The sequence below is a fragment of the Orycteropus afer genome, unplaced genomic scaffold, assembly GCF_000298275.1.
Source record: "Orycteropus afer afer isolate SDZICR_OR568_19922 unplaced genomic scaffold, OryAfe1.0 scaffold00057, whole genome shotgun sequence".
In the NCBI taxonomy this organism is placed as follows: domain Eukaryota; kingdom Metazoa; phylum Chordata; class Mammalia; order Tubulidentata; family Orycteropodidae; genus Orycteropus; species Orycteropus afer.
In genome coordinates, this window is record NW_006921644.1 from 5,403,011 (window position 1) to 5,418,385 (window position 15,375).

Below are 15,375 nucleotides of genomic sequence, written 5' to 3' on the forward strand. Positions count from 1 at the left end.
CTTTCCCTACCTTTACATATTCACGCCTTCCCTTCTTATGACAGCTAACCAACCTGCCTTCAGCAAGACGCTGCCCCTGGACCGACCAAGCTCCTCCCCTTCCACCATGGGCTCCTCCCTCACAGACCTCCGCCCCCTCAACGGCTCCTCCCACTGCCCCACCCAATCCGCCAGCTCCTCCTCCAAGGCAACGCCCGCTGCAATTCCAGCCCCAGTGCTTCACTAGCTATCTCCTTTGTTTACCCTCCTCAGAAGTCCGCTTCATTCCACCTGGACAGAGCCTCTCACTCTGTCTTCCCTAGGGGACCTCGGGCCTTGCCCCCGGATGGGAGGAGCGGCCCAGGCCGCTCCGCTCACACCCTCATGTAGGGCCGAGTGGGATGGAAGGCCCCGGGACAGTTACTCCCGGCCGGCCGGTAAGGGAACACTCGCTCCGCTGCCAGCCAGGCCGTCGCCCTGGGTTACGGGGAGTTGAAGGTGGTGCCGTGGTCAGGCTCACAGCGGAAGTGACGTCAGGTCCAGCCTCTCGCAACAAACTTGCCTCGCAGAAGAGAGGTTCGCTGGGCGGGGGAGGGGGCGATTACCGCGTGCTCCCGGCAGGCTTTGCGCGGGCGCGCGTCTTCCACCCGGCGTGTGAAGAGAATTCCGCTGCGCAGCTAGCATCTGAGGAAGCTCAACTCGCCTTGCGAGGTACATTTTGCGGGGTACGGTGTTGCGACCGGCCAGGGAAGCAGACGGAGGGGTCATTACCGACAGCCTTTACTCGTGCCTGTGTTGAGAAAGCAGGGCCTTCCCATGGTAGACCCGGCGCAAATACAACTGCTAAGCCTCGACCTCGGCACTGTTGGCTTTTGGGCTAGATAATTCTGTTTTGGGGGTTACCCTGTGCATTGTGGAATGTTAAGCAGCGTCGTTGGCTTCCACCCCCCTAGACACCATTACAACCCCTCACTTCCCAGTGTGACAACCAAAAACGTCTTTAGACTTGCCAGCTGCCCCGTTGGGCACAAAATGCTCCTCTAAACCACATCGCTATGGTTACACTGGCCAAAAACTTCATAATAGGTTTTCTTCAACCGCTCATCACCACTTACTTCACTCAGGCAGTACTGTCAGTGCCATCTAGCACTTACTGAACTGCTATCATGTACCGCCACAGCCCTGTGAAACGAGCCTTGGCATCTTTCACACATGCAAAGAAGAGTAGCCCCAAGTCAGTGATTCCAATCCATACATCAGCAGAGGACGATGTCTCTAACATACTGCAGGACCGTCCCCCTTCCCTAATGGTGTTGGTATCACAGATGCAGCCAGGGGTGGGAACCTATACTTAAAAAAAAAAAAAAAAAACTATTGCCATCAAGTTGATTCAGACTCATCGAGACCCCTTGTGTTCCAGAGTAGAACTGTTCTAGGGTTTTCTTGGCTTAGAGGAAGCAGATTGCCGATCAATTTCTTCTGTGGTGCCACTGGGTAGGTTCAAACCATCAACCTTTAGGTTAGTGTTGTTGTTGTTACGTGCCGTTGAGTCAGCCCTGACTCATAGCGACCCCTCCTTGGGTTTCCGAGGCAGTATCACTACAGAAGTAGATTGGCCAACCTTCCTTCCGAGGAGTGGCTTAGTAGTCTCGTGTAAACCCTTTGCGTCACCCAGAAGCCTACAAATTCAGGCATTGACTGGAAGAGCCTGGACTCCAACTCAGGTGAATATTTCTGCTGTGGAAAAACATCAGCCTATAAATCTTTTGTAAGGAGCGCTGGTAGTGCAGTGCCTGAGGCATTTGATTACTAACCAGAAGGTTGGTGGTTCAAACCCACCAGCCATTCTGTAGAAGGAAGACTAGGCAGTCTACTTCTGTAAAGATTTACCACCTCGGAAACCCAAAGGGGATCACTATGAGTGAGGTTTTGTTTGTTTGTTTGTTAATAAATCCTTTGTAGCACTGTCATTAAAAGCCATTTGTAATTTACCAAAGTTGCAGAGTACAACGTCAACGAACAAAAGTCATTTAAGATTCTATATGCCTGCAATGAGAATTCTCGACAGGAAATTAGATCTAATGAGGGATGTGAAGGATTTATACAATGAAAACTATGAAGCACTGCTGAAAGACATTAAAGAAAACTTAAATAGAAAGATGTTCCATGTTCATGTATTGGAAGACTTAATATTGTTATTAGTATTAGCTTACACAATCTATAGAGTCAACATAATCCCAACAAAAATTCCCTGATAGTGCTGGTGCCATAGATACAGCCAGGAGTGGGAACCTATACTTAAAAAAAAAAAAAGACAAAACACCAATCCTTAACTTTATATGCAATGGCAAGAGGTGCAAATACCTAAAGCAGCATTGAAAGTCAAGGACAAAGTAGGAGGACACACACTTCCTCATTTAAAACATACTATTCAGCTACAGTAATCAAAACAGCCTGGTACTGATATAACAGTAGATGGACACATGGACCAATGAAATAATAGACTAGAAGTAAATCCACGTATCTGTGGTCACCTGATTTTTGACAAGGGTACTAGGTCCATTCAATGGGAAAAAAAATAGTCTTTTCAATAAATGGTGCTAGGAAATTGGATTTCCACATGCAGAAAAAGGAAACAGGATCTGTGCCTCATGCCACAGACAAAAACAAAATTCAAAACAGATTAAGGCCCTAAATGTGCAAACTTAAAACCATAAATTCTTAGAAGAACAAGGAGGGGCAACACTGTCAGGCTTAGCTTTCAACAACAGATTACCTAATATAATAATAAAAGTACACAAAGCAAAAGACAATTAAATGAGACCTCGTAAAAATTAAAAAGCAACTCTAGTAGTGTAGTGCCTAAGGCCCTTGACTGCTAACCAGAAGGCTGGCGGTTCAAATCCACCAACCACTCCTCAGAAAGAAGGTTGGGCAATTTACTTCCGTAGTGATACCGCCTCGGAAACCCAAGGAGGGGTCACTATGAGTCGGGTTCGACTCGACGGCACATAACAAACAGAAATTAAAACCTTTAATTCATCAAAAGTTTTCACCAAAAAAAAGTGAAAAGCTACTAAGTAGGAGAATAGCTTTAGAAACCATGTATCGAACAAAACCAAAAAAACAAACTCACTGCCATTGAGTTAGTTCTGAGTCATAGCAACCCCCATTGGTTTTCCAAGGCTGTAAATCTTGACAGATGAGGATTGCCTAATCTTTCTTCCACAGAGTGGCTGATGCGTTCAAATCTCCAACCTTTTAGTTAGCAGCCAAGTACCTTAACCACTACACCACTAGAATATATACAAAACTTCAACAACTTAATAACAAAAAGACAATCCAATCATGAAATGGGCAAAGAACTTGAATAGATATTTCACCAAAGAGGAAATTCAGATGACCACCAGACACATGAAAAGATGTTCAGCGTTATTAGCCATCAGAGAGATGCAAATCAAAACAACAAGGAGGTACCATTTCACTCCCACTAGGGTGACAAAGATTTTAAAAAGAAAAGAACAGTTGGTGAGGATGTGGGGAAACTGGAACTCATGCATTACTGATGGGAATGCAAAATTGTAAAACCATTGTAGAAAAGAGTGTGGCTGTTCTTCAAAAAACTAAAAACAGAACTATTATATGACCGACCCAGCAATTCCACTCCTAGGTATATACCCCAGAGATTTGAGAACAGAGACTCAAAAGAGACGTGCACACTAATGTTCAATGCAGCGCTATTCACAGTAGCCAAAAGGTGGAAATAACCTAAATGCCCATCAGCAGGTGAATGGTTAAACAAAATGTGGTACATCTGTACAATGAAATATTATGCAGCCAGTAGGAGAAATGGAGTCTTGATATGCAGTACAGTATGGATGGAGCTTCAAGACGTACTGAGTGAAAGAAGCCATTCACAAAAGGACAAATATTGTATGAGTTAATTTACATAAAAAGAAAAGACAAATGTACAGAGGCCAAAGTTTATTGGTGATTACCAGGGGCAGAAAGCAGGAGGACAGGAAGGGTTAACTATGATGGAAGAATTGCATTAAGCATAGAGCTGCACAGCCAATTATTATAATTGCTATCAATAAGTTGTAGACCTGTAAAAAGTTGTTTGATACAGTTACAATGAGAAAAAGAAAAAAGAATACCACTGAGGCTGCTTAAAATACCAAAAAAAACAAAACTCACTGCCGTCAAGTCAGATCCGACTCATAGGAACCCCTACTTGGGTTTTCTAGGTGGTATCACTATGTAAATAGATTGTCCAGTCTTCCTTCCGAGGAGTGGCGGTGGGTTTGAACCACCGGCCTTCTGGTTAGCAGTCAGATGCCTTAGGCACTACACTACCAAAGTTGCTTATGTACAACAAAATACCCTGTGGGGATTTGGTTCCTTGGTTTGGAGGTTTAGGTGTATGGCTTCATGGGACAGCCCAGTTAATTGGCCTAATAATGTGTTTAGTGTTTCTGTTCTACATCCTAGTTAGTTGCATAGGGTCTGGGGTCTTAAAAGCTTGCACATGGCCAACCAAGGCACAACAGTTGGTCTCTGTTCATCTGGAGCATCAGGAGAAAGAGAGTTAGGAATAGGAGGAATACATGGAATGTGTTGGTAATTGCCTCCATAAATAACTGCCTCCTTTGTCATGAGACCAGAAGAAGTGGAACTAAAATTACTGAACATTTTGATCAAAGACTCTATGGAAGAATGCTGATCAAAAAGGGGAAAATGTAGGACAAAATTTAAAATTCTCATTGACTCTAGATTGTCTGGAGCCACGGAGGGTGGATGAACCATTTAAACTATTGCCCTGAGCTAATCTTTAAACCAGCATTATGCTCTTCTAAGCATATATATATGGAATCCGATTGAAGACAGCAACTTGAAAGATAAGATAGGAACTTTAAGGGGCAGTGAATTTACGTTGATGGAGGAACAACTCAGAAAAGGATAAGATTGATTACACAAGTCAAATAATGAAGCCCGTGGCATGTAACTGTACATGTAGAAACTGTTGGGTTGATGTGTTTTGCTGTGTATATTCTCAATAACAACTAAAATTTAGGGGAAAAAAGCATTTGTAAAGATAGCCATGCATTACTGCTTTTTACAGAACAAAGTATGAATAAGAACACCTGTAAAATCTACAGAAAGACTGTTTTGTATGATGTATTACACTATGTGAGGATGTTGGAACAAAGTACTGTTCTAGAATATGATTAACCACTTTTTAGAGATCTTTTACTTAAAATATGCTATCTTGATCCTAATGTATTTCCCAACCTGGAAGTAATGGTATGCTTACATATTTACAAAAAAAATGGTTAAAAAAACCCAAAAAACTCATCACGTTTTCTTCCATTATATTTTCATCATAAATTTGAGTAAATGCAAAGGATATATCATAAATGTTTACATTTTAAAATGTTACATCGCTCTTTTAAAATTATTGAGAAAAGTCTTAAGTCCCCTGGCAGTTTGATAACCATCAATATCTCTGTAAAAATGAATAAATTAGTTAGGAGAAAAATTTTCATTGCTACCTTTCCTCCTTAAATTCTTAACTGTATTTTTATTTTGCTTCCATAGAATTTTATTCTAATAGAGATTTATGCTCATAATTTGAGTACTGTATCATATTCTCTGCAACAAAACTGTAAAATATGAAAATGAAATTTTCAAAGTTTCATCAGACCCTAACAGTTGTTTTCTTACAAATTCAGAATGAGCATTTTTACCATTCAGCTGTTAAACAGTACAAATACATTACATGTGTTGATAAATGTTAAACAAAAAATGTTACTAGAAATGTATCCAAATGGATGAGCTGTTCCCCCGTGCGTGCACACACACACACACACACACACTGCTTGAATGAGACTACTTCAGCCACAATTTTATTCCCATTTTTTGTTTTCATACAATAAGCTGAGATAAATACGAAGATGCAGATGAATGGGCTTTGTTATAGTAGGGTGTCAAGTTTGTGAATCTCTTTTCATATAAAAAATTGTTATCGATTTACCATCTTAGCTAGATCTTCCTCCAGTTCTACTGAAAACAGAGAATTGGAAACCACCTAACTAGCAGGATTTGTTACCCAGTCATTAAAGTCACTTTCTCATTTGCTGGGAAGTGTACCAAAAAGTCTTTACTAAGATTTACCAAATGATTAATTAAACATCTTGAGGGAAAGCACATTGTCCTAAGTTCATGTGGACATTGCAAGATCTGGAAGCCAATTTCCTTTACACTGTTTGTCACTGAATACTTCAATTTGAAATCTGCTGGTAAGCACTGCTGAAGTTTAGTAGGTAAAAGCCGGATAGCGTGCCTGAGTAGAAACATTAAGTGACACGTGTACATGTGTTGGGTTACTATGAAGCCTGTATGGAGATCAACTGAAGATACAAGACGCTGTGATTAGCAGAATAAGATCCCATAGTTGGGAAAATGGATCTTTCAAGAGCAGAGAAAGAACACACTGGTGAGGATGCAGAGTGGGTGGCAAAGGCATGTTGCAGGAAAAGAAAAAGGAATTTAATCTTAGTGGAAAATAAGGGCCTGCCTTGTCTTTGAGAAGTTAGGTAGATGTGTGAGTAGGTATGAAAGAATACAGATTGCACGGCAGTGAAGAGGACACAGTATAATTTTTAAAACCGAAGGTGGGCTATACTCAGCCTTTTTAGCAGCCCCAGAAATATTGCTGGAAAAAAAAAAAAGCAGTTGGTGGTGCAGCTTGTGGTTGAGCATCCTCCTACTAGAATGTGAACTCCACAAGAGCAGAAATTCTTGCCTTTTAATGTCTCTCCAGCACTTTCAACTGAACCAGACACATAAGAATGGAGAGCATAATGAAATGTGTTACTGAAGGCATCACTGAAATGGCTGATTGTGGGATATAAAACTGTGTACAGGGGGCAATTAAAGATCAAATCAGATCAATGAACTGGAAGAATTCAGAAACCAGAAATTAGGGGGAAGGTCAAGAGAAGGTTCAGTGTATGATGGAAATTAGACTGGAAGAGAAGATAAGCATTTGGGTTCTTAATGACAGAGCAATTCTGAGTTCTAACACAGTGCAGGGCAATGTGTGGCTGAGAGGGTTTGGAAATATAGGTCACTAAAAACCAAAAACTCATAGCTGTCAAGTTGCATCAGACTCCTAGCAACCCCTTCTTGGGTTTCTGAGACAGTATCACTACGGAAGTAGATTGCCCAACCTTCCTTCCTAGGAGTGGCTGGTGTGTTTGAACTGCCATCCTTCTGGTTAGCAGTCAGATGCCTTAGGCACTATGCTACCAGAGCTCATATAGGTCACTAAGGGCTAGAACATCAAAGCCATATTGTAGAAAGAGGTAGCAAACCAAAAATCCCCAACCTGCTGCCATCAAGTCTGTTCTGACTCAAGTAATCCCGGTGTGTTAGAGTTGAACTGCTCCATGGGATTTTTTGTGGCTGTAATCTTTTATGGGAGCAGACTGCCAAGCCTTTCTCCCATAATACCACTGGGTGGATTCAAAACAACCTTTAAGTTGACAGTTGAGTAAACTAAATGCTAAATGAGAGCCTTAAAAACAGGTGCATAGGTAATGAATTCACTGAAGGTAATGGGAGATGAAAATCCGTTTTAATGTGTCATGGATTCAATTGTGTCACCCAAAAAATATGTCAGTTTGGCTGGGCCATGATTCTCAGTGGTCTGCCAGTTATGTAATGATAAAATCATACCCCATGATGTGATCACCCAGTCAGTTGTAAAGGGATTACAGTGGGATGCAACACCCTTAATTAGGTCACAGCCCTAAGCTGATGCAAGGGGAGTTTCCCTGGGGTGTAGCCTGCATCACCTTTATAAGAGATTAAAGGAGAGAGAAGCTGCAAGAGAGGAAGGACCTACTACTGCCAAGAAAGAAGAGCCAGGAGTAGAGTACATCCTCTGGACCTGAGGTCCCTATGCTGGGAACCTCCTAGGCCCAGGAGAAGATGCCAAGATACGTGGAAATCGCCAGGATGCGAGAAGGAGACAAGGATCTTCTTCCTAAGAGAAGGTCTGTGAGCCAACAGAAAGAGAAAGTCTTCACCCTAGAGCTGGCACGCTGCAGTCAGACTTCTAGCCTCTAAACTATGAGAGAATAAAGTTGTTTGTTAAATCCACCCACTTGTGGTTATTTCTGTTATAGCAGCACCGGAGGACTAAGACAGTGTGTTTGGTTTGCTGTTTACAGATAACATCAGTCAGTCATACAAATCGAATTACTGAAGACTAAAAGTTGGAGGACTTCATTTAAAGTAACACAAGGATATGTAAGTGTAGTTTCAAATAAAAAAGATCTAGAACAAATTTATTATCAATTGCAAAGCTAAATTCTATTTTTGTGAACACCTTTAGCAAATATTAATTTTTAGCTGTGTTTCTTATAAACAAAATAAACAGCAAAAAATGAAGCAGGCGACAGCAAATAAGGATAACTCAGGGCATTCTAGTTCCTAACTTGCTTTCCCGATTACCCTCCTCTGGCCTTAGAGAGTTAGGCAAATCACTCTACTTCCTTGGGTTTCAGTTCCCTTTAACTAGAGTCCAACTACTTAGTCTCCCAAGATTCCATCTAACTTGGAAATCCTGATGTGCTGGAGTGCCAGCATGCAAATGCAGAGCCCGCTAGTGGTGTATTAAAACCTGTCCACTTTATACTCCCTGGGAGGTGATAGAAAAGGTTGTTTTAACACTTCCAGGGTAATGTGTTCCATTTCTTGAGGTTATTAGAAAGCATTCTTTAAGACCTTTATTAAGCTGCCCTCTAAGGCCAAATCATTCAAAAGGAATATGAGGTCAAAGAAATTAAATTCCTGTTGATTTGGCTAATTTGAAGGGCCCTTCAGAGTCTTGTCTCTTTGGCAACACTGGAGTAGAAATGAGGGTGGAATTGGCCCTATGGTATTGAAAAAGTTGCAGTAATGTTCTACCCTTTCAAAAACGTCAGAAAAGAGTGGGTGTTAAAGAGCAAGTGTGTGTCTTTGGAAAGGGTATCAGTGTACTACAGCTGGTTTAATAAGATTGTGCCGTATTTGTTGTTAGTTGCTGCTTAGTTGTCTTGAAACTTGTGGCGACGTAGTAGTTAAAGCATTCGGTTCTTAACCCAGAAAGCATTCAGAAAGGTTGGTGGTTCAAACCTACCAGCTGCTCCATGGGAGAAGATGAGGCAATCTGCTTCCGTAAAGATCTGCAGCCTCAGAAACCCTATGGGACAGTTATACTCTGTTCTATAGCGTTGATATGAGTTGGAATCAACTCATTGGCAATGCGTTTGGTTTTGGGGTTTTTATTCCCATTACTTAAGTGGAAACCAGAATGCAGTTTAACTTCTTAAGATTACCATGTGCTATGCTGGCTAAAACCTCCACCTATCCCTGTTTTTCCTCTTTTCTCCTAGCCTGGCATGATAGAAAAAGCCAGTGATTTGAAAGATGAAAAAACTATGTACTTAAAGCTATCAGGCAGTTAGAACTTTCTTAAGAAAACCCAGGCTTGTGACTAAAAGGCCATACTTTCTTAGAACCCTTCATTGATAGTTCAAATTTCCTTTAAAAAAAAAAAGAGAACTCTGCAGTTCCACAAATACTAGCAGAATCACTAAAAGAAATACTAACATCCAAACAAAAAACATGATTAATGAAGAAGTTGCATGTTTTATTAAACTGTTTCTTATTTTGCTACAAGGCTATTGTTTCACTGTATAAAAATAGCACCAGCGAAGGCAGTGTATATTATTGCAAAATTAAGAGTACTACTCTTCAGCTGACACTGTACAAATAACAAAAACTTTATCACCACTTCCAGTCGTGTTCAGTTGAAGGATCATTAGGTTCTCTGACCAAATCCAGGTATGGATGTCAACAGTAGTTACGATACTATGTATGGCTTAAGATAACAGTGTTATCCTTGAATTACATAATGTTCATAATTTTGTTACCAAAATTGATAATTTGTTACCAAAAAGATAATTTCATGAATTTTGAATATTATAATTAGATCCTAACCTAACAGTCACAGGGTGCTGTGAAAAAGATGTTATACTGGGTTTTATCTGTAGTCCTCAAAAAGTTAAGGGGTGCTGTCTTCCAGTAGCATAGCAGCAAGTAGCTTGTTTTCCACTGGTATTGTTAGAAGCTATTTTAATTCTCTCCATCACTAATTGAAGACAACTATGCTGAAGTAAGTTGTTTCATACTAGTTTATTTAGGGGTTCCATCTTCACTCTCTTCTTCAATAGATTTTATGTATTTCCCATATGCTTCTTCACTCATCAGTTCATCAAGTTCTGATGGATTACTCAGTGTCATCTTGATGAGCCAACCTGCAGGAACAACAACAAAAGCTCTGAATCTTATATTCCAAACTGCCTTTTTAAAGAGTAAAAATCAAATTCATTCAAAATGTAAAATAAACACAAGTGCCTCAAAATTAATCTACTATTCTTCATATAATAAATTACTATCATTATTCATGCAAGGAGCTTTTACATTTTAGCCTCAAGAATTAACTGAATAGACATCCTTTTCACAACTCAGGAGAATTACAACAAAAACAGAGACTACCATAATGGATTGAGAATTCTTAGGTTGTAATAAGCATCATCAACTGACATTTTAATAAGGAATCCAAATATATAAAGCGAGGTGTATCTTTCTTTATCAAAAGGTTACCAACACTAACTAAACTGCAGTTAAGGGTATAAAGGAGCACAGTAAGGATTAGGAAGGGATAGATGACAGGTAACAGAGAAGTACAACCCAACCTGGTTTTCCCATTTACTGGCTGTGGGACCCAACAAGGTGACTCCTTGGGGTCTCAATTTCTTCATCTACAAACTGGAGGAACTTGCTGCTGGGCTACCTCTTGCTGGGTTATTATGAAGATCAAAATGAACTAATATATATGAGGAAACTAAAAATTAATGCAGTAAGGTGTTTTTTCTATTGCCACTTACATCACACCAGCAGGAGTGCATGCTTTATATCGGAAAAGGTAAACACCGTAGTAACCAAAGGAGCTCTGGTAGCGTAATGCTTATGGCACTTGACAGCTAACCAGAAGGCTGGCAGTTCAAACCCACTAGTCACTCCTCAGAAGGAAGATGGGGCAATCTTCTTCCGTAGAGATACTGCCTCGGAAACCTGAGGAGGGGTCGGGTCGCTATGAGTTGGGGTCTGACTCGACGGCACATAACAACAACATAGTAAACAAGGAGTCTACAGCTTGACACTAAGAACACTGCAATTTAAGGCAATGTTTTATCATCAGTGATCGCAAATACCATCTATCTTATGGATTCAGCTAATCTATGTTTTCCTTTTTAAAGCAAAACATCCCTATTTAATACCAAGAAGTGGAAAAAAGTTTATCATAATCAGCTAAGCTTGCTTTATACTCTAGATGAAATGTTAACTACAGCAATAACCCTTTGAAAGATTTCTAGCAATAGCTTACCATCTTCATAACAAGATTTGTTAACAAGTCCTGGATTTTCTGTAAGAGCTTCGTTAATTTCTGTTACTTCTCCTGATAAAGGAGAATAGAGTTCACTAGCAGCTTTCACACTTTCCAAGGCACCAAACTCATCTAAGTGCAGAAAATATTAGATGTTAAAAGTGAATGACCCGGAAAGAAAAAGTAAGTGGTCATTGCTAATACATTCATATCATCCATGACAAGGATATAAATACCCTCAGTGAGCAGGCCCATCTGCTCTACACACTGAATAGGAGATGCACTTAAGTTCTGTAAAATTTAACTTTCTTTCAATTCACTGTAATAGTTTGAAAAAATAAAAACTTTAGGAGGTTTCAGTAATGGTGGAATAGTGCACATCAGACTAACCATTTTGCAGACAGTAATTATAAATTCTGAACAAAACAAAATATAATTATATGAAGGCGCTACAGAGTAACTGAAAGGGCAATCCTTGAAGGAAGGGAACTAAATGGGGTGAGATGCTCATTTTCCCAACATCACTGCCCCATCCAAGTAGCACAGAGAGACTACAACACAAGCAGAAAATCATGGTCTTAATGTCTTCTGGGTTCAGAAGATGGGGTTTAGGGCTGCCAGAGTGGCTAGAAATTGAATAATACCCCTCTCTCAAATAAAGGGGAGCTCTGGTGGTGTAGTGCCTAAGGCATCTGACGGCTAACCAGAAGGCTGGCAGTTCAAAACTACCCAGCCACTCATCGAAAGGAAGGTTGGAAAATCTACTTCCATAGTGATACTGCCTCGGAAACCCAAGGAGGGGTTGCTATGAGTCAGGACTGACTTGACAGCTTGTTGTTGTCGTTATGTGCCGTCGAGTCGGCTCCGACTCCTAGCGACCCCTCCTTGGGTTTCCAAGGCAGTATCACTACGGAAGTAGGATTGCCCAACCTTCCTTCTGAGGAGTGGCTGGTGGGTTTGAACCGCCAGCCATCTGGTTACCAGGCAATTGACTTAGCCACTATGCTACCAGTGAGTTTTTTTTCTCAATAATTACCAGTCAAGACACAGTTTAAACAATCAACCTGCTTAACTTACAGAGATATACAGAACACTATACCAAACAAAAGGAACCCTGGTGGTGCAGCAATTAAGCTTGGCTGCTAAACTAAAGGTCCGTGGTTTGAATCCACCAGGCACTCTATGGGATAAGATATGGCAGTTGGCTTCCATAAAGATTTCAGCTTTGGAAACCCTGTGGGGCAGTTCTTTTCTGTTCTGTAGGCTCTCTATGAGTCAGAATCAACTTGAGGGCAATGTCTCTACCTGACAAAGAATACATAATCTTTTCAAGTACATGTGAAACATTCACCAAGATAGACCACATGCTAGAACATAATGTCACAATTGCAAAAAAAAAAAAAAAAAAAAAAAGTATGTTTCTTTAAATTAATAAAATTTGAATTAAGTTAGAAATCAGTATCAGTGAGCTATGTAGAAAAGCCCCAAATTCTTGGAAATTAAACAACACATGTCTAAATAACTCAGGGGTCAAAGAAATCACAAGGGAAATCAGAAATTATTTGAACTAAATGACTATGAGAATACAACATACGAAAATTTGGGGGATATAGTTAAAACAGTGCTTAAAGAGAAGATGTACATTTTTACCTTTCATTGGAAAAGAAATTTTTAAAATCAGTGATCTGAATTCTAAAGACAACAGAAAGTGAATAAAGGCAGACAGACTGTGAAGAGGAAGCGACACTGGACAGTATGACATAGGAAAGGTGTTTTTTGTTGAAACTTTTTTTTTTTTTTAAATGGCTTTTAGCTTGAAGAGAGGTACCCACAATTTGCCATGTGAAGTGGTCAAAATTCTAAAAGAAAATCCCCAGTCTGACTGGTTTGAAGGACCTGAAGACAAGAGTTTGAGACCCCACAGCTACAGGAAAGTAAGGTGGGAAATTCCAAGAAGAAACTGAAAGGGAGAGCCCCAAATTCTATGTTTAACTCTGCCCAGATTGCTGAATGATTCTGGGACCATCATGCACAGGGCAGACTCAGAGCATCCTGACTAAGGCTAAGGGGACTGAAACAAGATTCCAGCTGCCACCCACCACAGGGAAACAGTGTTCATAGTCTGAGGTCAAAAAATAAAGTACCTACTAAAACAAACAATACTCCACTGATCTAAACTTTATCTTAAGCTAGGAAAAGAGGAGCAAATTAAATCCAAGTATACAGAAGGAAGGAAACAAAAAAGAGCAAAACGAATGAAATAAGTGATGTGGTAGTTCAGTTTGTGTGTCAACTTGGCTGGGCCTGGTTGAGTGGCTGGGCAGCTGGATGCAATATTCCCCATAATGAGACTCCATGGTGGAATCTACTGGGAGCAGCTGAGTAGCTGCCTTTGGGAATGTGGTCTGCTTCCTGTTATTTAAGCACAAGCCTTGGGAATGGTCTCTAGCCTATGGCATGCTTGGACCCTGCATGTAGCTGTGTCGTTGCTCAGCAGCCTGCTATGCTCTGTCGACCTTGGGACTTACAAAGGACTTAAGTTAATGGCCCGCCAGGTGGTTTGGTAACATCGGGACTGTGCCTTTTTACTTGTCAACCTTGGGGCTTCTCAGCCTCAGCAGCCAGCAGCTGTCTGAGTGAAGAAACGCCTCTAGCTCCAGTGGGCCGGGAGCAGGAGGCAAAGCTGGACCCCAAGTTTGAGGGGCTTTCACCCAGCCCCTAGAACCTGGCACTCTGAACTTGGACTTAAAAGCCTCCAAATTGTAAAAATAAACTCCTGTTTGTTAAGGCCATCCCCTTTGTGGTATATTCTTGTCAGAGCAGCACTAGGTAAGCAGAACAAGTGAAAATAGAGAAAATTAACAAAGTAAAATGTTTGGTGTTTAACAAGATTAACAAAAATAATAAATAACTAGGAAGCCTGAACAACAACAATAAAAAAAAAAAAAATCAGTTATCCACAATACCAAGGAGTGAAAAAGCACTCCTCACTATAGACCTCCACCATTTGTCTGTCATTCTGTCGTACTGTGGTGGTTTGTGTATTACTGTGAGGCTGGAGGCTATGCCACCCGTATTTCAAATACCAGCAGGGTCACCCATGATGGACAGGTTTCAGCTAAGCGTCTAGACTAAGACAGACTCAGAGAAGAAAGGGACATGTACTTCTCAAAGAACTGGCCAGTGAAAACCTTACGACTAGCAGTGAAACATCATCTGATACAGTACTGGAAGATAAGTCCCACAAGTCGGAAGGCACTCAAGATACAAGTGGGGAAGAGCTGCCTCCTCAAAGTAGAGTTGACCTTAATGATGTAGATGAAGTAAAGCTTCAGGACCTCCATTTGCTGATGTGGCACGACTCAAAATGGGAAGAAACAGCTACAAACATCCATTAATAATCGGAACGTGGAATGTACGAAGGATGAATCTAGGAAAATTGGAAGTTGTCAAAAATGAAATGGAACACATAAAGATCGATATTGTAAGTATCAGTGAGCTGAAATGGAATGGTTTTGGCCATTTTGTATCAGACAACCATATGATCTACTATGCCAGGAATAACAACAATTCGAAGAGGAGTGGTGTGGCATTCACCATCACAAAGTTTCAAGATCTATCCTGAAATACAATGCTATCAGTGATAGGATAATATCCATATGCTTACAAGGAAGACAGTTAATACTTCCATTATTCAAATTTACACACCAACTACCAAAGCCAAAGACAAGGAAATTGAAGATTTTTACCAGCTTCCAGTCTGAAATTGACCGAACATGCAATCAAGATATATTGATTATTAACAAAGGAAAAGAGGGAGAGAATACAAATAACACGAATAAGAAATGAAATGGGTGACATCACAACAGAACCAGCTGAAATAAAAAGGATAATAT

General features: G+C 40.6%; 1 protein-coding gene across 1 annotated transcript in view; it reads right to left on the reverse strand.

The window, feature by feature from the left end:
• Positions 1 to 10,224: 10,224 nt before the first annotated feature.
• The window catches only part of GCSH (glycine cleavage system protein H), a 17,223-nt gene continuing 12,072 nt past the window's right edge, over positions 10,225 to 15,375 (reverse strand). The window contains exons 4-5 of the mRNA XM_007939195.1: positions 11,480 to 11,611; positions 10,225 to 10,346 (exon numbers count right to left, since the gene is read on the reverse strand). Coding sequence (XP_007937386.1) covers positions 10,225 to 10,346; positions 11,480 to 11,611 — 254 coding nt within the window. The remainder of the gene's footprint in view (positions 10,347 to 11,479; positions 11,612 to 15,375) is intronic.